Consider the following 23,515-nt stretch of genomic DNA (forward strand, 5'->3'; position numbering starts at 1 on the left):
GTCTCCACAAGCACAGCTGCCAATCAGACCGGCGCCATGGATCCTGTCTCCACAAGCACAGCTGTCAATCAGACCGTCGCCATGGATCCTGTCTCCACGAGAACAGATGTCAATCAGACCGTCGCCATGGATCATGCCTCCACAAGCACAGCTGTCAATCAGACTGTTGCCATGGAGACTGATGCTGTGGAGGAAGCAGTGGTTTGTAAAGTTGACGGGAACTCAGAACAGCGTATGTCAGATGACAAAGGGGTGGGGCTTAATACAGACTCCACCCCCTCTCAGATCAAGGGTGTGTGTTTGCTGCTGTTGCTACAGTCAGGTGCTGCAGCCCGTCGTGATCCTGGTCTCCTAGTCCTGCTGCAGTTGAAGCGCCATCCATCCAACATGAGCATGTGTTACAGCACAAATCAGACAACTGGAGGAGGAGTGTTTTAACCCTTGTGCTGTGCTAAAAACCCTTTACCTACTGTGGCGTTCCAGGTAAAAAATAACCCGACTTTTTCAATCGCTTATAAATCTCTCATTATTCTAAATTATTAACATATATTGGATTAAATCTTTTTGTCAACTTGATTTGTTTCAGTTAGCACAGGCTTTGTATTTCTTTGATTGATCATAGGTCTCATTGATCTGAACTGATGCACCTCAGTTTTTAAATGAAAAAAGTACAGTTGAACCTCAAAAACACTGAGGAGCTTGAGTTCAGATCAATGCCCTACGATCATTCAGTGACAAAAAGAAACACAAAACCTGCGCTATCTCAAAGAAAACAAGTTGATAAAAATATGTAATCTGTAATTTTTGACCCGAAACAACACAAGTGTAACAAGGTGGAAAAACCCCCCAGAAAAATTACTAATATTTTTCCAAAACAAAAGTTGTTATACCCTGTTTTAACACATGAAGTAAGTTTTAGTCCAAATGTGATATCATTAACACAAATTTTGGGGGAAAAGAGAATCCCCTCCGGGTCAAGATGACTGGAACACAACATTCAAACTTTACAGGCACAAACATTGTTACACTTGGTGAGTTTGATTAATTTCTGTGAGTCTTTTCAAACTCTGTTTAAAGTAAATTGGTTCAGTGATTGTTTTTAATAGACACGACACACACATCAGATACATTTCTGCAGACTTTATTTCTTTGATAAACTCTCATTTCCATATAATCTCTTAACAGGTTAATCTCATTTCTGGCGTTTTCTCAATCATCAAAGTAAAACCCTTAAACACGAGTCTCAGGGAACAACAGAATTCGTCTGACATTCACTACTGGAGTAAAGTTACTAAACCTCTCAGTCCGAGCCCGAAAGGTTCTGAGAACCTCAGAGTCGAATCCTCCTCTTCACTGAAGACTAGAGACTACGTCTATTCTTTTATTTTAAAAGACCCATCAAACCTTCTCCTCGGACTGAAAGAGAAGTGTGCAGTGGACGAGCTGTGTTATGATTTGTTGTTTTTACAAACGTCTGAATCTGTCCGAGGCTTGATTTTGAGCTTGATGGGGTCTTTGGGAGCCAGAAAACCGCTTACGCCGAGCTCCAGAGGAACCTGTGAAGAGCAAGAGAAGGTCAGTGTGAGCGAACGAATGAACGAACGTCCTCCTGTTACCAGAGACCAACCCGTCTGCTCACCTGTGTCTCCGCACACACTGAGACGTCGAACCTCTGTAGGATCTCCACAATCGCCAGCTTCATGGTCATCTGAGCAAATCGCATCCCGATGCAGTTCCTGGGACCGAGGCCGAAGGGCATGTACATGTAGGGGTCAATGGTCTCCTTGTTTCCTTTAGTGAACCTGTTAATAAGGCAGGAAAGAGTCACGTTGGGTTGAAGTATTTATACAGACAATTACTCTAAAGAACCAACCTTGGGTTCCTAGTGCAACAGTGCAGCTTACTTTTTCAGCAGCCTTGGTTCTGGAAGTATTTTTTCCATAGTGATTTTACAGATATTTTATAAAGATCCATGAACCAAGCCAACCAGCTATCAGAGAATGTTCTCTCAAAGTTATGAACAAATGTTCTTCCAGTAACATTAATGGAACGTTCGTTCAAAGTTATCTGGTCTTTAATAACGTTCTCAAAATGTTAGTACAAAAACATTATTTATACATCATTCATGAAGCAGTTTGGCTGAAATATTTTAATTGGATGTTCGTCTAACGTTTTTTTTAAATGTTACTACATTTTTAAGAACATTCAAAAGTAACGTTCCCATAATGTTTGAAGAATGGAACATTTGCATAACCAATAAAAGTTTTTAACTCATTTGTTAAAAAAAATGGACGTTAAAAGAATTCTCTAAGTGCAATTTGATTGTTTCGATTCCCTGATTCATGGAGATTTATTTTGGTTTCATGGGTCAAATGATTGGGATGGGGATTCCTGCTGATAAACAGTCCTTTGAAAAAGTACTGTAATAATGAGGAATGATGGCTTCATCAAAAGCAGAGACCATAGATGAACAAACTTTTAGCTCACAGTAAGGTCTGTCTTTAATGTTTTATAAGTTATCATTAAAAATCAATTGCCCTATTTGGAAAATGACTGGGATTTTCAATTCCAGACCCGACTGTTGCGCTCTATTGTGGCTGGTGGAGCTTGACTGCATGATGAGAAACAGGAGAAACCTGTCCTGACCTCTCTGGTTTGAAGCTCTCGGGGTCGCTCCAGTATTCCGGGTCTCTGTGGAGGGCAAAGATCGGGATAATGACAACCATATCTTTAGGAATGATGACGCCGTTGATTTCCACCGTTTTCTTGCAGACCCGTTCGAGTCGAGCTCCGACAGGGAACAGCCGGAGGGACTCGTTCAGCGCGGCGTCCAGATAGTCCATGTTCATGACGGCTTCGTAGTCCACCGGGGCCTTCAACACACAATCAATGGTTAAAGTCTCAAACTCATCACGCCGATCCCAACGAGTGTTTCAATGGAGTACTACCTTATTTGGGAAGGTCTCGTCGATCTCCTCCTGCAGTTTCTTCATGGCCTCTGGGTTGGTTGCGAGATTGTAGAATAAGAACGACAGAGTGCTGCTGCTGGTCTCGTAACCGGCGAAGATGAAGATCATGGCCTGCGATAAGATCTCGTGGTCGCTCAGACCTGCACAGGACACGGTTTAAGGTATGTGTCTTCATATATGGAAGAAAGAGCATTCTTATGGTTAACCATCTGAGATGCTTCACCTTTCTCTGTGTGTTCCTCGCCAGGCTGAGTTTTCCCTGCCGTCTGAGAATCGACCATCAGCTGCAGGAAGTCAACTCTCTTCTGCAGGAATTCAGAAGAGTGGTTTAAAACATCATAACTTTATAGTTGTTCATGTTGAGTATTTGTTGTACCTTCTTGTGGTCGTTGGCAACTCTTTCAGACTTGATCTTCTGTAAGGCAGCGTAGAAGAAATCGGTCACAGATGTTGGGAAAAAGCCCAAATCCATTTTGTCCAGAAGGGTGGTGGTGAAAGGAAATAAAGCTACAGAAGAAATTACAAAAGGTCTTAACAGTGAATGTTTTCAGAACGTTCTGGCAAGGTTCTCTCAAAGTAATGAAAAAACTTTCTTCCAGTAACATTAATAGAATGTTCGTTCAAAGTGATCTGTAGTTCTGAAAAAACTTTGTTCACAGAGTTTCCTACGTTAGCTTTTGAAGAGTGCTTATCTGACAGGCCTAGTTGAGTTATTTACCGCTGATTAGGAAAACAGGGTTCAGGAAGTCAAACTTCAGCATTTTCTTTATGTTGGTCACAAATGGATCTTTAGGGTTGTTAAGGGAGTCGATGTCCACGCTGAACGCTGTGCTGGTCACCACATCCATACTATACGCACCGAAGAACCTGAACACATGCAGTCAAGAGAATGCCATTATTATTATCTGATAAGCATACAGCCTATATACTGTATATGTAGTGAATGTTTCCACTGTGCGGGAGGTTATTAAATGTGATTGGTGAGGAAATTGAACATCTTTGCTCTGTTAATCATAGTGATATTATTGCGGCTCCGTTCTTATCTCTTCAGATAACAAGAAGCATTTGTGATATTATGCAATATGTCTCACTCTTTAATATCCACGTTTTCTCCTCGTGTTGCTGATTTCCCCAGATTCTCAACTAGAATTTGAGAGTGTGTCTTCATGATGCCAAACATCTAGAGTGAGAAGCAGAAATACATCATCATCATAACATCTTCATCACACACAGTTAATGTTTGATTTTTATTATGAAGATAATCAAACACACACACATCCTCCTCAGCATGAATGATTCTGTAGTTCAGTTCAAATGAGACATTTATCTCAAACTGGATTCTTGTTTGTTTGTAGTGTAGCGCAATAGTACTGCCTTCACGTAACGCTTCAGATAAGCGATGTAATATCTACTGCTGTAACACTTGTTTGCGTGAGAATGATCCAGATAAAGACTCACGGACCTCCTTTAACCTCCCACTGGTGAAAGAAGGCGAGAGGATGCTGCGTATTCTCCTCCAGTCGTCGTCTTCAACGATGGACACAGCGTCGTACAGCGGCCCGTTCAGACGGAAGTTCTGCCAGATCAGAGGACAAATGTGGATGCAGTGAAGATAAAATGACAACACAAGCACAATCTCTGGCCTGAAAAAATTCAAATGATTAATAAAAATAATTCATATTTGTTACCTGAAGTACCTTTATATTTTACAGAGATAAAAGATGGGAGGAAAAATGATATTTCAATGAATCTGCATTCTCTCACAAATCTTTTGCATTCCCAAAGACACTTTGCGTTCTCTCACAAATCTTTTGAGTTTCCCGGGAAACTTTGCATTCTCTTGCAAATCTTTTGCGTTCCCAGAGAAAGTTTGCGTTTGTAACGAGGTTAGATGTCATGGGTTGAAGGAGGCGGGAACCAGCGAACATTTAAACAGATTTTAATACCAAAAATAAAACAAATACAAAACTAAAGTAAAAGACAGCAGCCTCTCACAGACGACTGCTGTCACATAATAAAACATAAACAACACAACATAAATCCAGGCCTGGCCTCTCTCCACCTCCACTGTCGTCACTCCTCCTTTATGCTTCCGCTCCTCCGTGAGAGATACGAGACCGGTGCGTCGCACAGGTGTCGCTCATCATTAAGAGAGATACGAGTCACGCCAGGGGCCTCGCGCCGCTCTCTCACGGCCCTCGGCCTCGTCATGCTCACCACAGCGTTCTCTAACAAATCTTTTGAATTCCCAGAGAACCTTTGCATTCTCTCACAAATCTTTTGTGTTCCCAGATAAACTTTGCGTTCTCTAACAAATCTTTTGTGTTCCCAGAGAAACTTTGCGTTCTCTAACAAATCTTTTACATTCCCAGAGAAACTTTGCGTTCTCTTGCAAATCTTTTGCGTTCCCAAAGCAGCTATGAGTTCTCTCACAGATCGTTTGCATTGCCAGAGAAACTTTGCATTCTCAAAACAAATCTTCTGAATTCCCAGAGAAACTTTGCGTTCCCTCACAAATCTTTTGTGTTCCCAAAGAAACTTTGCATTCTCTAACAAATCTATTGTATTGTGTAGAGTTGACTGTTTATGGTAAGAGGAGACATCTGGGGGCTGTTCCATAAAAGACGCTTAGAAAAGCGGGGATTAAACTCCAAAACCGGACTTGAATGAGCCTAACAAATGAGTTGGGGCTAAAGTGGTTCCATAAAAGGTAATTGAAGCTCGCGCAATCTCACTAATTTGATCCAGGTTTATCTAGTCTAGATAATTGCGTGTGCACGCGTTTCTTAAGCAGCCCTAGAGGTCGATCAAATCGATCCACCATCAAACAGCGTATATTTTGTGCTGTTTTATGCGTTTGTAACATGTTTTTTTTCCCCTCAGTGCAAAACGCCTCGGTTACGACTGTAACCTCGGTTCCCTGAAGAGGGAACGAGCGTTGCGTCGAGAATGACGCTATGGGGAACGCTTTGCGTGATGACGTCTTGAAGCACATGTAAAATCAGTCCAATGGTGTAGCGGGACGTCAGAGGCGGGTGACGTCACGTACCAGGAAGCTATAAAAGCCGGCCCGAAACAGAAAACGAAAGCTTCGTAAAAGTCTGAAGTCGAGCTGACAGGCATGAAGGAGATATGGCAAGGCGACGCAACGCTCGTTCCCTCTTCAGGGAACCGAGGTTACAGTCGTAACCGAGGCGTTCCCTTTCAAGGGAACTCCCGTTGCGTCGAGAATGACGCTATGGGGAACGTCTATACCAACGCCTCCATAGCTACGAATGTCTGTCCTGTGTGTAATCTAATAGAGCAGCACTAGGATGACAAAACATGAGACCCTGGAGCAGAGTCTAGATCCAAGGAGTAAAACCTGACGAAAGTGTGCGGTGAGGACCAGCCTGCCGCATCACAGACATCCTGTAGAGAAACTCCTGAAATAAGGGCCTTAGAGGCCGCCATACTCCTTGTAGAGTGCGACCGGACAGCCAAAGGAGAAGGCTGCCCAGCCGCCTCATAAGCAAGTGAGATAGCCTCGACCACCCACTTGCTCATTCTTTGCTTAGACACCGGCCCTCCCTTGTTAGGGGAGCCAAAGCAAACAAATAACTGATCACTTCTGCGCCACAGGGCAGCTCTGTGGACGTAGGCGTCTAACGCCCGAACTGGGCAAAGCAAATTATTAGCCTCCTGGTCCGCATTCTGGAAGGGAGGAGGACAGAAGGCCTGCAGAATAATAGGTCTGGCCACATTAGTGGGGACCTTGGGGACATAACCCGGTCTGGGATGGAGAAAAGCTTTCACCATACCCGGAGCAAACTCTAAGCAGGACGGAGCAACCGACAATGCTTGAATATCCCCAATTCTCTTAAGAGAAGAAATGGCAAGAAGGAAAATAGCTTTCAAAGTCAGAAACTTTTCCGAAACCTCCTCAATGGGCTCAAAGGGGGCCAGGGACAGGCCTTGTAGAGCAATGGACAAGTCCCATGGCGGCACCCTAGAGCGGACTGCAGGCCTCAGCCTCCAAGTGCCACGAAGGAAACGAGATACCAGAGGGTCCTTCCCCACAGACATTCCACCCAAAGGAATGTGGTAAGCACCTATGGCCGCCACATAGACCTTTAAAGTGGACGGGGTCAGACCTGCAGTGAACCGGTCCTGCAGGAACTCCAGCACTGTACCAATTGGGCAGTGGACTGGGTCCAACCGACGGTCACTACACCAAGAAGTGAATACTCTCCACTTCAGGGCATAAAGTTTCCTCGTGGAGGGAGCTCTGGACTGTAGAATGGTCTCAACAACCTCAGTTGAGAGACCTGACTCTATGAGCTGGGCCCCCTCAGAGGCCAAGCCCACAGGTTCCACAGTTCTGGGCGGGGGTGAAATATTGAGCCCCCTGCCTGGGACAGAAGGTCTCTCCTGACGGGTAACTCCAGAGGATGCCCGTCGAGGAGGGAGACCAGATCGGGAAACCATACTCTGCCCGGCCAACGCGGGGCTATTAGAAGCAGGCAAACCCGGTCCCTGCGAACTCTCTCCAGAACTCCCGGGAGCAGAGCAACTGGGGGAAAGGCGTACAGACGTAGCCTCGGCCACGTCTGTACCATAGCATCCAGTCCCAGAGGAGCTGGATGCGTGAGGGAGAACCAGAGTGGACAGTGAGACGTCTCTCGAGACGCAAACAGATCCACTTGTGCTTGGCCAAACTCCCTCCATATCAGCTCCACCACCTCGGGGTGGAGCCTCCATTCCCCGGGCCTCGGCCCCTGCCTCGACAGAGTGTCTGCTCCTATATTCTGTACCCCGGGGATGTAAGCTGCCCTGAGTGACAGTAACTTCCCCTGGGACCACAAGAGGATATGGCGTGCCAAGTTGGATAACGGGCGCGAGCGCAAACCCCCTTGATGGTTGATATAGGCGACTACCGACGTGTTGTCCGTATGTACTAGCACATGGTGTCCCCTGAGATCTGTGATAAAGCTCCTCAGAGCCCGGAAGACAGCTAACATCTCTAGGCGATTGATATGCCAGGAACGATGATGGTCTTCCCACAGACCTTGAGCTGAGCGACCCTCCAGGATCGCTCCCCAACCCGTGAGGGAAGCATCCGTCGTTAGCAGTTTGCGACGACAAGGAGCTCCCAACACTGGGCCCTGGGACAGGAACCAAGGTTTCTTCCACATAACCAGGGCACGTAAGCATCGCCGCGTGACCCTGATTGTGCGAAATGGGTTGCCCCTCGGGGAAAACCCCCTGGTCCTGAGCCACCACTGCAGGGGCCTCATGTGTAGCAGTCCAAAAGGTATCACGTTGGAAGCTGCTGCCATGAGACCCAACAGTCTCTGGAACTGTTTGACAGTGAGTAGCTGGCCTAGCTTTACACTTTTCACAGCTGCAAGGATGGACTCTATACGTGGCGGTGACAGGCGCGCCTGCATCGACACTGAGTCCCAAACCACGCCTAGGAAAGTGGTTCTCTGGAGTGGAGAAAGCACACTCTTTTTGGCGTTCAGCCGTAACCCCAGCTCTTTCATGTGGGCGAGAACAACATCTCGATGTTGAACCGCCAACTGATGCGACTGAGCTAAAATCAACCAATCGTCGATGTAGTTCATGATGCGAATCCCCTGAAGGCGCAGAGGCGCCAGAGCTGCATCCATACATTTCGTGAAAGTGCGGGGTGATAAAGCTAGGCCGAATGGAAGAACACGATATTGGTATGCTTTGCCCCCGAAAGCAAACCTCAGGAACTTCCAATGACACGGACGGATGGAAATATGGAAATATGCGTCCTTGAGATCTATCGTGACAAACCAGTCCTCGGACCTGATCTGTGGCACGATCTGTCTCAATGTCAACATTTTGAACTTGAGCTGCATGACTGACTCGTTCAGAACTCGAAGATCCAAAATGGGACGCAATCCCCCGTCCTTTTTTGGAACTATGAAGTACCGGCTGTAAAACCCGGTTTCCCTGTCGGAGGGAGGTACATATTCTATGGCCCCTTTCTCTAACAGAGTGTTTACTTCCTGTTCCATAACCAGAACCTGCTCGGGGCCCACCACTGTGGGTAGGACCCCCATAAACCGAGGTGGGCGTTTCTTGAATTGTATCTGATACCCTTTTTCTACGGTCTGCAGGACCCAACGAGAAACATTTGACAGTAGCTTCCACGCTGTCAAAGATTCTACTAGAGGTACCAGCCTCTCGAGACTGGTTTCTGGATTTTGTTGTTGTTGTTGAGCAGTCAATTCGACGCCCTGTAACGGCGCACCGGCAGGGAGCGACCGAACAGACTGCTCTAACACCCTCCTCGGAGGGGGCGGGCATCCCGAGGCCACTACGTTTCCGGGTGGTCCTTGAGATATGTGCTCGCCGGAGACCGCTGCGCCCTGTAACACCGATGGCGGCAGGGTTGGCAGAACGGTCCCCTGAGGGTACCGAAGAGAGACGGGCACCGTAAAAAGAGGTGTTAACCGCTCTGCTTCGGGGGGGACTACCCTCATTAATCCTGAGCCCTCGGACGTCAGGATTTTTTCCCAGCAGCCTTCTTGGCGGTAATAACGGTCCGCAGATCCGTTCTACCCCTCGAAGACTGCTGGGTTTGAGCGCGCCCTCCGTGTCCCCGAGATTTTTGTGGGGGAGCACGGGAGGACACGCTCTGCTTCTGAGTGGCACGATGCTCAGCACCCTTTTTAGAGGAGTGAGGCTGCTCCCGCTCAGCAGCCTCATAGAAAGAACGGCGGGGAAGAAGCTTTTGAAGAGCAGATGCTTGTTTAGCGGCTTCTTGTGATTTTGCAACCGCAATATTTACTGCATCCCCAAATAACCCGGCAGTGGAAACCGGAGCGTCTAACAGAACATGCTTTTCTTTGTCCTTAATATCGCTCAGGTTGAGCCACAGATGCCTCTCAGTAGCCACCAGGGCTGCCATAGACCGCCCGATAGATTTAGCGGTCTCCTTGGTGGCTCTGAGAGAAACATCCGTGGCTCTGCGCAGTTCAGCCACAGTGTCGGGACCGATTCCCCCGCCCTCCTCTAAATCCCCCAATAATTCTGCCTGATAGGCTTGTAAAATAGACATCGTATGCAGACACGCCGCAGCTTGACCAGCGGCTGCATACGACTTATTAATCAGGGAAGATGTCAACTTTACTGGCTTTGAGGGAAGTGTAGGAGCCTTCAGGGAAGATGCCGTTGCTGGAGAGAGATAGCCCGCGAGCGTCTCTTCCACCTTCGGCATCTCCCCATAACCATGCTCTTTATATTGTGAAATAGTGGAATATAGAGAGGTGTGTGGTGTGTAAACTCTGTAAGAGACTGGTCTCCCCCACGATCTCGACACCTCGGTGTGGAGATCGGGGAAAAACGGCAGGCTCCTACGCTGGGGCTGAGCACGAGATGGCAGGAAGCGTTCGTCGAGTTTGCTTTTTGAACGAACGTCCTGCCTATCCTCTGGCCACTCAATAGACAATCTGTCAACTGCTCTCGTGATCACATCGAGCAGTTCCTCAAAAGCATGAGACTGAGGTGGCGAATCCTCAGACTCAGCATCAATACTTACAACATCCAACTCCTCAGAGCTGGATAGTTGCAGTATTGGTGCCTCTATCGGGGGGGAAGAAACCGCAGCGCGTGCTTCCACACCCTGATGAGAGGCACTGGATCTGTCAGTAAGAGGCTGAGATAAGGCAGAGCCCGTCTCAACATCCACTGACAGATCCATTTGCGAACCCCAGGTCTGAGATCGCCGCCGAGCCTCAGCCGCGGCGGGACCCGAGCCCTGGGGAACGTGGTCGGGATTGAACCGAGCCAACCGGGATCGGAGCGTCCGCAATGGAAGCGCACAGCAATGCACACAGTCACCACCCTCGAGTGCTGACTGGGCATGCTCCTCTCCCAAACAAACAACACAAAGAGTGTGTGTGTCACCTCCCGTTAAATAACGCGGGCAGGGATGGACACACACTCGATACTGCTGCTTGCTCGCCATATCTGAATAAATATATATATATATAGACAGACAACACCAAATAACAAGGACAGATTCAACACAGAGCGCGACTGAAGACTCAGAAAGCTTCCTGGTACGTGACGTCACCCGCCTCTGACGTCCCGCTACACCATTGGACTGATTTTACATGTGCTTCAAGACGTCATCACGCAAAGCGTTCCCCATAGCGTCATTCTCGACGCAACGGGAGTTCCCTTGAAAGGGAACTTACATTTTACAGTTATATTCTCCATCTGTAAATGTTCGAAAGTCATGCAAATGTATCCATTTTGCTGCTAATTTTCATATTGAACGAGCGCTGCTGCGCGCATGCGCGCCAAATAGGAGCGCAATAATTCTGACTAAAATATACATTTTGCTTGGAAAATTAATATGCGATATTTTATAACACTAGAAATATCTTCTAATTATAATAATTTATCTTTAGGATGTTGGATAAGTTGCACTGAACTTCTAGCGAACAGAAGTACTTCAGTGAAGTAGCCTATAAATATTTTTTTTAAGAAACTAAATATATAGAGATACAAAATATAGTTTTGGGTATAGGACCTATGCTACTTAATAAAGATGATGTATACTTATTTAGAATGCTGAGAATTACAGCTTTTAATGCAATATTTTTTTGGAGAAAGCAAGAATCCCCAGTTTTAAATGAGTAGATTTAGTTTCTAAAGTACATTATGGAGAGGATAACATTAAATTAAGAGCAAATGTATACATTTTGAAAAGATATGTGCAACTCTAAAATTAAAGAATATTCCATAAAATAAAGGAATATATATTAGCCTACATTAACTACATTTTTATATAACCCTCCCTCCCTTTTATTTCTAGTTATTTGTTATTTTATTTATTTACTTATTTAATATTGAATATTTGATATTCAAATAATATTACTTGAATAACTATTAGGAATTATGTGTCATTATAAGAGTTTGATATAAATATGTTAATGTTAAATTTTTATTACTATTTATTTATTGTTTTTTGTCTTTTCCCCCTTAAATCATATGTAAAAGTGTCTATATGTACTTTTTGGTTATTGTTCTAATCATGTGTGTTTTTAGGCTATGTGTTGGTGGGTATTATCACAAAAGAAAAAAAGTAGAAGGAAAAATAAGGAATATTTATTGGGGGAAAATATGATGTCTTTAAAGGAACTGTCAATTTGTATAATTGTGTTAAATGTGTTTGAATTGAAAGACATAATAAAGTACATTATATATATATATATATATATATATATATATATATATATATATATATATATATATATATATATATATATATATATATATATATTAAAATATTTGTTATTTGGACATTAGATGTGCCTTATTTAGAATTTTAAACCTGTGTGTATATTTTTATGATAGCAATAACTGTAAAGGGACTATTGTAATGGGGTAAATCAAATGTAGGCTAATACTGTAAATTACTAAGCTCAGATTCATCTTACCAGTTAAAATGTATACTCTGCTTTTGTAATTATTTATTTTTAATTTTGTGATTTTAACTTCTGCTTTACAAAGCTTTTTTCAGATTTCAGAATGTTCTTCTAATAATCATAAACATGTACTACAGCTGCCAAACAAAACCAGAGAGAAATGTATTCATAAATCTTTAAAACAATCTAATTAAATCTTGGGCACAAAACATTCAGCCATATATATATATTGTATTTAGGCCTATCTATCTATCTATCTATCTATCTATCTATAGGTCTATATTGTCTAATTTATCATTGTAGCCTTATTTAAGTTGATTTTCTGTATACTGTGTATTTATTTTTGGACTAATAGTGGTTAATAAAGTCCAATAATGGTATGAGAGAGTGTCAGTGGTAATATCATTCTGTTCTTGTTGGTCAGTGTTAGAGGATCTGTGTAACAACTGAGGCTTAGCCTGACAGTTAGCCTGCCCTGGACCAGGCTAGTTTCCCAGCATAAGTTGCCAGGGTAACTGAGTTTGAACTATTTTAAGTTTGCTTTATGAAACAGAATCCACCGACAATAAGTCTGACTAACCGAAATAAGCCTGGCTTATACTCTAATCTTGTTTTATGGAACAGCCCCCTGGTCCCACAAAGCTGAGGCCCAGTCGAGCTCCTTGAGGAGGGTGATAATGTAGGCCACCTTACTGTTCTCAGTGGGAAAACTGCTGGGTTGAAGTTGAAAGGCCAGAGTACACTGGGTTATAAATCCTCTGCATCTCTCAGGGGTGCCGTCAAACCGCTCTGGGGCTGGTAATCCGGGCTCAGTAGAGAGAGTCAGTGTGGATGGAGGGCCAGGAGAATGTTGGGGTTCCTGGGGTGAAGAGGTTTGTGACTGGCGGTTCAGAAGATGGAGAATCATGTCGCTGAATAGTTGTGGCTTGCTCGGAGAGTGCAGTCAGGATGTGCTCAACATTAGTGGTTGGTGAAGACTCTTCTGCTGGGCTTGTTTCCATGGTTCAGTCTTGCTGTAAGAAGTTGCCCTTGGTGGGGATAGAACCGGGGTCTCTGGTGCTTTAAGTGTGAGTGGTTACTCACTGAGCTAAATCCCCATTAGTTAAACCCAATTGCAGAATATCAAAAGAGCCAGGAGACTTGAATCTTCAAAAATAAAAGTAAACTTTACTTGAGAAACAAAAGATACAAAATACAAATAAACTAGGAGAGCCGAGCTTCCATAAAACAGAGAAAACAAAAACAGACACAAGGGTCCAAAATATACAACAAGAGATACACTTAACTCAAAGACAGGCAGCAGGATACACTGGATGAATGGCTCAAGACTGAACACAGTGACAGGGAACAAACAGACTTGCGTTACCAGAGAAACTTTGCATTCTCAATACAAATCTTCTGAATTCCCAGAGAAACTTTGCGTTCTCTCAGAAATCGGTTGCGTTCCCAGAGAAACTTTGGGTTCTCAATACAAATCTTTTGTGCTCCCAGAGAAACTTTGCATTCTCAATACAAATCTTCTGAATTCCCAGAGAAACTTTAGGTTCTTTCAGAAATCTTTTGCGTTCCCAGATAAACTTTGCATTCCCTCACAAATCTTTGTTGTTCCCAGAGAAACTCTGGGTTCTCAAAACAAATATTTTGCGTTCCCAAAGAAACTTTGCGTTCTCAAAACAAATCTTTTGCGTTCCCAAAGAAACTTTGCATTCTCAATACAAATATTTTGCGTTCCCAAAGAAACTTTGCATTCTCAATACAAATCTTTTGCGTTCCCAAAGAAACTTTGCATTCTCAATACAAATCTTTTGTGTTCCCAGAGAAACTTTGCCTTCCCTTACAAATCTTTTGCGTTCCCAGATAAACTTTGTGTTCTCTTGCAAATCTTCTGAATTCCTAGAGAAACTTTGCGTTCTAAATACAAATCTTTTGTGTTCCCAGATAAACTTTGCATTCCCTCACAAATCTTTGTTGTTCCTAGATAAACTTTGGGTTCTCAAAACAAATCTTTTGAATTCCCAGAGAAACTTTGGGTTCTTAAAACAAATCTTTTGTGTTCCCTGAGAAACTTTGTGTTTGCTTGCAAATATTTTGCCTTGTCCTGAGAAACTTTTTTTTTCCTCTCAAAAAAGCAATGAAATATAATTTTTCCTCCCATCTCTCTCTTTTATCATCAACCTCTCCTTCAAGGGTTCTGTAGTATTACAAAACTATTTCATTTCAGAATGATGATAATTATTATAATGATAATGAGGGTGATTTTACCCTTCTGTTGGTGAAGAGAGAGTAACATTCTTTAATCAGGATGGTTTTGATGATGGATTGATCCATGATGCACAGAACGGGCTGCCTTGCATCGTAGATACTATGAGAAACACAAACAATTCAGAAAGAAACATTACATTCAGAAGAATCATTCAGTTCACTATAACTGTACGATTGATTCACTGTCATTATCATGGTCTCATTATGATCGTCTTCCTCGGCTCTTCATTACAGATCTTACTGATCTCATGATGTTGAAGGTTCAAACATGTTTGTCATTTCCTCTTAAACTGAGTAATTTCTGATGTTCTGAAATGATTCTTTCAGATGATTCCTTGAGATTGATCAGTGAAGTGTCATCCTTTAGTCTCATACTCACCCCCAGACTCGTCCATACTTCTTGAAACACTCAACATCGAAATTATAAAACCCCTGAAAGCACAGCGACAGACGAGATCACATTCAGACACGTTCAGAAGAGTCATAAGAAAAACACTGAGAGAAGACTATAGTATCATCCGTGTGATTGACACAGACAGGTTCACGTTAGATTCTTATGGATCATTAACAAACCTGCGATGGACAGACGGAGAACCAGTAGATCATCGAGATCCAGATGTGACCAAATGTCAGTTAAACACAATATCAGACTCATGCTGTATTTGCTTTATAATAAACTCACCTCTCTGTATCTCAGCATTGTTCCGAAGAATGGAATTGGTTTGGGACCCGGTATTCCCAACTTCTTGAACTGACTGTGAGGCCAGTATCCATATCTGGAAGTCACATCAAAACCATTTAAATCACAATCCCAGCAGACAAAAATATGTTCTGAGAACGTTTTGCCAATGTTCTTATTACATTATGAAAATGTTGTTTCTGAATGTTCTCACATTTTTTTCTTGGTTATATAAACCTTAAGGAAACATTCCATTTTATCATTTGTCAAACATTATGGAAACTTTGAAAGTTTCTCTGTTCTTTTAAAGAAACATTTAAAGAAATGTTCTCTGAACATTCTGAAACTGGTTTAAATGCTTTAAAAGATTAGTTTAAAATATGAACGTCCAAATGAAAAAAAAAAACGCTCCATGAACGATGTATAAATAATGTTTTTGTGCTAAAGTTTTGGGAACATTATTAAAGATCAGATCATTTTGATCTAATGTTCTATTAATGTTACTGGAAGAACGTTTGTTCATAACTTTAAGAGGACGTTCCCTGTTTAGCTGGGATTTTAGACAGATCTTACGACACATCCTGCATTAGATTTTTGAAATGGTTAAAGACAAGTCATTTTTATTTATACAGCGCTTTTTGCAATACAGAGGGCACTATTTTAACGATCAGGGGTGCGTTTCCCGAAAGCATCGTTGGCCAACTATGGTCGCAAGTTCCGTCATTACCAATAGAGTTCAGTGGACATTGCGATGAACTTGCGACCATAGTTGGCAAACGATGCTTTCGGGAAACGCACCCCTGAAACGCAAGTATCAAGCGCGAAACGCAAGTAACTTTGTGGGCGGGTCTTGGGCGCTGTTGCTATTATACCAGCGGGAAAAATGACTCTTGCGCCCGACGCAAATCTAAAATGGGTTGGTCTGAAGTAGCTTCATTACTCATAGGTGTGGTTTGGGTGTGACGTGAAATAAACCAATCAGAGCGTCATTTCACATTCCCTTTAAGAGCAGGCACGCTTGTTCCATGGCGGATTGCTATTATAACAGCGGATTTGCCAGACGCGCACCAGGAGCGGTTCACAGCCGAGGAGACCGTCGTTCTCATCAGGCCCGTAAAACACAGAGAAGTGACTATCTATCGTAATAATGTATGATTTGCACAAATGAAAACTGCTGCTTCTGTGTAGATGAGAGAATCAAAGTGTATGCTCGTTGAGCACATGCTACATTGAATATGGCCACTCATGCGCCCTTAAAATAGCATATAAATAACATGCACAACGCGCCACTGACTTTAAACTATTTTTTTTTCGGTCAGTGGCGGAATTGTTTTCTAAACCTGCAAAATAGCATGAGGGAACATTTGCGCCGGAACACGCCTCTCTATGTGCTGAACCGCCCTCAGGAGCGCAAGTGTATTTCTTAGTTAACCAACGTGCTTCTATGGAGGGAAAAGTCTGCTGTGCGCGGGTGCAAAATAGGAATGATACATGCGTCAGTGTACAAAGTCAGTGGTGCTGGGTGCAAGATAGGGCCCAGAGTGTTTCAAACCAGCATTACAGTGATACCAGAAAAATAATGCAACTAATGTTTAAATGTAAGAATAACAGCTGATACAGTGACTAATAATCAGCCCTGCATCTCCACATATGAGTCAAATGAGTAATTGACTCATTTTTATTAAGATTCTAGAACTAGACCTAATTATTCAGTTTAGTAAAGTCAAGAACTAAAGATTTAAAGATTTTAGACAAGTAGAGTCATGAATCACTCACATAACCAGAAGTGCCACAAACAGCATGAGCAGAGCCCATGTTTCAGCGGAGAAGAACAGACCGAAGCTCATGGTTCCTGATCCCGAGACGCTCAGACTAGAAACACACGGCGAGGAGCAGGAGCTTTATTCTGCTCTCGGATTACACAATAACCAATGCAGAACACGCAAACAGGAAGAACCGGAGCAGCAACCTCTGCACACACTGACAAACACACGGTTCACCTCTGACCAGACTATTCATCAAACTACTGCAATAGTCACATGTTCTGCTCCAGTTTCACACGCTTGTGTTTGTTTTCTGTTTCTTGTATTGTTTTGTCTCTTTGCCTCGGATATCACAGGCTCTGTTTGTTGAACGCTTCTCATAGCTGAAGTCATAAATCCCAGAGGAAAGAGAAATCACATGATCTCCTTGAAGAATGGTTTGCTCTGGGCGGCACTGAGATCGAGTGGAGAGCAAATGCCTCTCAGATGTGTCTCGTCTGTAGTCTCTCTGTACTGACTCTTTTCTCTTTAGTTGCAGATGGCTAAATGAAACTATAGCAAACCAAGCAAAATCTGATCAATAGTATTTTCTATATTGACAGAGCTGAAGTTGAGTACCTGATGATTCTTCTGTTTGGTTCTAGATCAAGATATTCTAGAGTCTGTTATGTCAGAGTGAATCTCCGGACGTGCTGCTTATTTCATCTCTTTCAGTGCTTGAAGTGACACCGGCACTTTTATATTTTAAGCTGTAGCGTACCCTCACTTTTTCTTGAGTACCGGCACTTCTCACATGTTGCCAGCTCTTTTTCTACTCAGCACCAAAACCAACCAAAGCCCCACCCCCCACCAAAAGAATTTGTGATTAGCTCTGTAATCTGTACACAAATTTGTGATTGCCTCAGTCCCCATTAAACCTCATGAAAAGGGTGGCAAGCTTCGGCTCCTCCTCGTCTTTTAGTCAGCATTATTCAGCATGTTCTTCATGGCGTAGTGCCAGAGGCAGAAGGACAAAGTGTGTGTCTATTGATAGACTGTCATGATATTACAGTTTAAAGACCATAATGCCGTTTACATAATGTGATGCATGAGCGATACCAGAGTTTCCCATCCAGTGTAAAGTATTCGCTGCGTTAACCCATCATCACACTATTGATTTCCTCCAGCAAAAACATAACGTGAAGACACTTTAGAAAATGTTTATTTTCATTTGAAAATGTTATTTTTAGATTGAAAAGTATTATTGTTGATATGGCATTAGATTAACATCATAACAGGAATGATTAAAAACACAATCACACTTTAAAAATTATTTGTTGGTTTAACTTAAAGGTGCTCTAAGTGATGTTGGGTGATGTCACTTCTTGTTGACGTTCGAGGTATTGTCAAACAAAACGGAGGCTAGCTAGACCCTCCCTCCTCCTCATCCGCGCACTAACCCCCCAGACCCCACCCCCAAATCATTCTGGAACAGTTTGTTATGTTTTCGTGGTGCGGGTGAGCCCAGTTTGTTTTTGTTGCTGTTTGTGGAGCCTGTGGTGTCTAGAGAGACCACGTTTTTTTACAGTGTGTTCAGGGGACAGGCAGCTAGCGGCTGGTGAGGAGATGTTTGCTGTATGTGACAAAAAAATGTTTTGGCCTAAAAAACGCATGTCACGAAACTGCTCCGAGACTCAAAGGGGAGATCCAAACGCAGCTTTATTGTGGGTAATCCAGAGGCGTAATCCAGTGTACAGGCAAAAGGTCAAAACACAGGTAGGCAGTCCAAACAAACCAACAAAGAAACAAACAAAACAGGCAGGGACCAGAGGCAAAAGAGTAATCCAGGGAACAGGGCAAGAAATCCAAATAAACCAAAAGACAAGAAACCAGGGAAAATGCTCAGAATTGCAGTGTAACACTTAAACAAGACTTTGTGGTGAGTGAATGAATGAACATGGTATAAATAGACTGAGACTAACAGGATGATGAGACACAGGTGAATGCAATCAGTGAATGAGGTACAGGTGAATGTGATCAGTGATAAGTGATGATGAGTCCGGGCAGTGAGTTATGGGAAATGTAGTTTGTGAGTGATAATAGTCTTATGTGGAGTGCCCTTATGTGGAGTGCCCCTCTGGTGCCCTCCCCCCCCCCCCCAGAAGCCTATTTTCCCTTGGTTGAACATTATTAAAGTTAGAGCTTATTTAGAGAAATCAGCCAGATGGCTTAGTGCAGGCGCTTAGTGCAGAACATTAGTCAGTTTAGAGTCATCTCACTGCTGAGCGTCGAAGGCAAGCTTTTCTTCAGTGTCTTGTCACGACGACTAACTGAGTTCCTCTTGAAGAACAACTATATTGACACCTCTGTTCAGAAGGGGGGAATCCCGGGAGTATGGCACCAGCAATGTCCTGCAAATCCCAATTAACAGCCTTTCTGAGGAGTTCATGGTGTCAAGAACACGGGAAGCATGGCAGTATAGAGAGTCCAGGGATCCAAAGGTGGCAGCAGCTGGCATACAGGTGCGAACAGGCAGGAAATGGAGTGCAGGAAAATCGCTGGAGGTGGCTGAGTCACGGCTGAGGCAGAAAGCACTGGTGGGGCCCATAGCAACAGGGCGTGCAGGCTTTGGCTACTTCCCGGTAACAAGAGTTGACAATGCTCAAGGTAAAGAGCGTCAACATCTAGTTCAGGAGGAAGTGCGGGCAGGCGTGGAGGAAGTTAGAGCTAGCAGGATGGTGGGAATGGGACAGCAAGGAGCTTGGACAAAATGGGAAAATGTTCGGCAACGGAAGATCACCTGGGCCGACATCTGGAAAGGAGACTTCCACCGTATCAGGTTCTTAGTCCAAACTGTCTACGATGTCCTACCAAGTCCAGCAAATCTCCACATCTGGGGCAAAATCGAGACACCTTCCTGTCCCCTTTGTCCAGGAAGGGGATCCCTAGAGCACCTCTTTAGTAGCTGTCCAAAAGCCCTTGGAGATGGGCGTTATCGCTGGCGCCACGACCAGGTGCTTAAGGCAGTTACTGAGAGCATAGCCACAGCCATTAACACCATCAAGGGCCACCACAATCCAAGGAGCATCAAGTTTCTTAGAGCCAGAGAGAAAGCCCTTCCACAACCCAGAGCAAAGTCTGGCCTCCTCACTACTGCCACTGATTGGCAACTGGAAGTGGATATTGGAAAACAGCTAAAGATCCCAACCAGAATAATATCCACAAGGCTTCGTCCAGACATGATTATATTCTCAGATTCTACCAAGCAGTTGATCTTGTTGGAGCTCACTGTGCCTTGGGAAGAGCGCATGGACGAGGCCAATGAGAGAAAGCGCGCCAAGTACCAGGAGCTGGTTGAAGAGTGTAGAAGGCAGGGCTGGCAAACCCGTTGTGAGCCTCTGGAGGTGGGCTGCAGAGGATTTGCAGGGCGATCACTCTGCAATGTGTTTAAAAACCTAGGCATCACAGGGGAAGCGAAAAGAAAGGCGATCAGATCCGCAACTGAAGCTGCAGAGAAAGCCACACGTTGGCTGTGGATTAAGAGGGCAGAACCGTGGGCAATTGCTGCTGGGACACAGGCCGGGGTCTGATCAACTCCGGTCGGGTCGCCTGGGCGAGGGTGTCTGATGTTGAAAGACCCGAAACACCCAATAATAATAATAATAATAATAATAATTCATTACATTTATATAGCGCTTTTCTCAGCACTCAATGTGACTCAACATCACTGAGGATGTCTCCCAGTGCATCTGCATGATGTATCCTTTACAAAGTTAGAGCTTATTTAGAGAAATCAGCCAGATGGCTTAGTGCAGGCGCTAATGAAGTGTAACGACAATTTTTTTTTTTTCGAAGTGTTAAACTTAGTGTTAACTAATAATTGTTGGAAACTGGTACTACAGTACCAACAAAATATTAGTGCATTCCTGGAACTGGGCATCATGACACTACATCCTTCATGCTTCGTTTCTGCCAGGACTTTTACGTGCTTTTCCCAAACCACTGAAGTGACGTCGACGTCCGGGTTAGCGGTAACATTAGCTGTCAGGCAAGTGTTATTTAAATTAACTCCTGATGTACTTACAAACTTTCCAATGCCTCATTTTATGAGTACAGAACCTATTTGTACTACTGTAGAAGTTTGGTACCATTCTGGGCATTATTAGTGGGGTCATTTACGAGATACATCATAGGATCCATTAGCACCTGCACTAAGCCATTCGGCTGATATCTCTAAATAAGCTGTAACTTTAATAATGTTGGCTTGAGGTCATGGTGCAAAGGACCCTAGGTTGATTTTACTCTGAACCATCCCTTTAAAATTTAGTAATTTAAACTAACAATTTGAGGTGATACAATGAAAGAGATTAGTTTATTCAACAGAAACTCAAAATATTGAGTTTTCTGAACAACATATGTGAACCTAAGCTGATTTGGTGAAAGTTTGTGAAAAGTTGTGATATAAAGTGAAGTGACAGACAGCACTCAGTCAGTGCACTGATTTGAACTGCAGATAATTCAATTCAGTGAACGTATTGCCCAGGGGAAAAAACTATTTGTTAATCTAGAAGTGCGAGCTTTCATTGACCTATAGCGTCTGCCAGAGGTTAGCAGGTTGAACAGGAGGTGACCGGGGTGTGTAATGTCTTTAACAATGGATCTGGTCCGTTTGAGGCAGCGTGAGTTGGCAAGCTCTTCCAGGGAAGGATGAGGACAACCTATGGTCTTTTGGGCTGAGCCTATGACCCTCTGCAGAGCCCTCCTGTCTGCCACCGAACATCCCGCATACCATGCTGTAATGCAAAAAGTAAGTACACTTTCAATGATTGACCGGTAAAAGGACACCAGCAGCTTCTGTTCAAGATGGTTTTTCCTGAGAATCCTCAGGAAATGTAGTCGTTGCTGGGCCTTTTTTGTTATTGCTTTAGTGTTTGTGGACCAAGAGAGATCTTCAGAAATGTTTACTCCCAGGAATTTAAAAGATGAAACCCTTTCCACGCATTCACCATTCAGGAGGAGTGGGGCGTGGGCTGTGCTGTTTCGTCTGAAGTCTATGATGATTTCTTTGGTTTTTATTGTGTTCAGCAATAGGTTGTTTGATGAGCACCAGGTTGACAGTTGCTGGACCTCATCTCTGTACTCTGTCTCATCACCACCTGAAATGAGACCGACCACAGTGGTGTCATCTGCAAATTTTATGATGAGGTTGGAAGGGTGGGAGGGGTAGCAGTCAGAAGTGTAGAGTGTGTACAAGAGTGGACTCAGCACATAGCCTTGGGGGGAACCAGTGCTGAGTGTAAGGGTGGAGGAGAGATGGTGACCAAATCTCACTTGTTGTAGTCTGTTGGAGAGAAAGTCTTTTATCCAAGCACAGGTGGAGGGGGGGAGGTGTAAGCCCAAAAGTTTTTTAATCAGAATGTCCGGGATTATTGTGTTGAAGGCTGAGCTAAAATCTATGAAGAGTAGTCTTGCATAGCTACCTGAGTGTTCGAGGTGGCTCAGCGTGGAGGGTGATGGCTATGGCATCCTCAGTAGAGCGAAGTAAAGGCAACCTGGTGAGGGTCGAATTATGGTGGGAGACAGGCCTTGATGTGCTGGGCAACCAGCCTTTCCAAACACTTCATTACCAGTGATTTTAGTGCGATGGGCCTAAAGTCATTCAGGCTTTTCCGTGCTGATGTTTTTGGAACTGGGATGATGGTGGTGGATTTCCAGCAAGATGGAACGATGGCTCGGGTCAGAGAGATGTTGAAGATCTTGGTGAAAATCCCCGTTAGTTGGTCTGCACAGGCCCTGAGTACTTTACTTCCTCGGGTTCACTTCCCTTAGTGCTCTCCTCACCTGATGCTCCTGGAGGGATAGCGAGGTGCTAGTGAAGGCTGAGGGAGGAGCTGATTGACCATTCACCTCAAACCGGGCAAAGAAACCTTTTAATTCCTCTGCCATTTTTGCATCAGGGTTGTTAGATGTAATGTTGTGGCTCTTGTAGTTGGAGATGTGTTGTAATCCCTGCCACACTTGACGTGGGTTGTTATCCATGATGTATCCCTCAATTTTCCTTTTGTATGCTACCTTAGCAGCCCTAATGCCCTTCCTTAGATTAGCTCTGGCTGAGCTGTACTGTGCCATATCCCCTGACCTGAATGCTGTGTTGCGATCCCTGATAAGGAGCCGCACTTCACTTGTCATCCATGGTTTCTCATTTGGGAAAACCCTGATCCGTTTAGTGACGGTGACATTTTCAGTACAGAATGTAATGTAGGATGATAAGAGTGAAATACAGAAACAGAGAAACATCATGTAGTTTTTCGTTCTACAAAATAATGACCCAGCAGCTGATTGTGACATTTATACTGTCTTTTTAAACTCTGTTTAAAGTAAACTGGTTTAGTGATTGTTTTTAATAGACAC

At 43.8% G+C, this 23,515-nt stretch overlaps 1 protein-coding gene across 1 annotated transcript; it reads right to left on the minus strand.

Moving 5' to 3' along the window:
* Positions 1 to 1,162: 1,162 nt before the first annotated feature.
* Positions 1,163 to 17,909, minus strand: LOC311280886 (cytochrome P450 3A30-like). Its single transcript, XM_084393394.1, has 13 exons — positions 17,139 to 17,909; positions 15,366 to 15,459; positions 15,063 to 15,115; positions 14,684 to 14,783; positions 4,432 to 4,545; positions 4,061 to 4,149; positions 3,688 to 3,836; positions 3,346 to 3,476; positions 3,193 to 3,274; positions 2,949 to 3,109; positions 2,647 to 2,873; positions 1,640 to 1,802; positions 1,163 to 1,556 (listed from the first exon to the last, which is right to left on the minus strand). The coding sequence occupies exons 1-13, from the start codon at positions 17,207 to 17,209 to the stop codon at positions 1,449 to 1,451; spliced, it is 1,542 nt and encodes a 513-aa protein (XP_084249520.1). The 5' UTR covers positions 17,210 to 17,909; the 3' UTR covers positions 1,163 to 1,448.
* Positions 17,910 to 23,515: the final 5,606 nt, after the last annotated feature.

The sequence above is a fragment of the Rutilus rutilus genome (genome assembly GCF_951802725.1).
Source record: "Rutilus rutilus genome assembly, chromosome: 2".
Lineage (NCBI taxonomy): Eukaryota > Metazoa > Chordata > Actinopteri > Cypriniformes > Leuciscidae > Rutilus > Rutilus rutilus.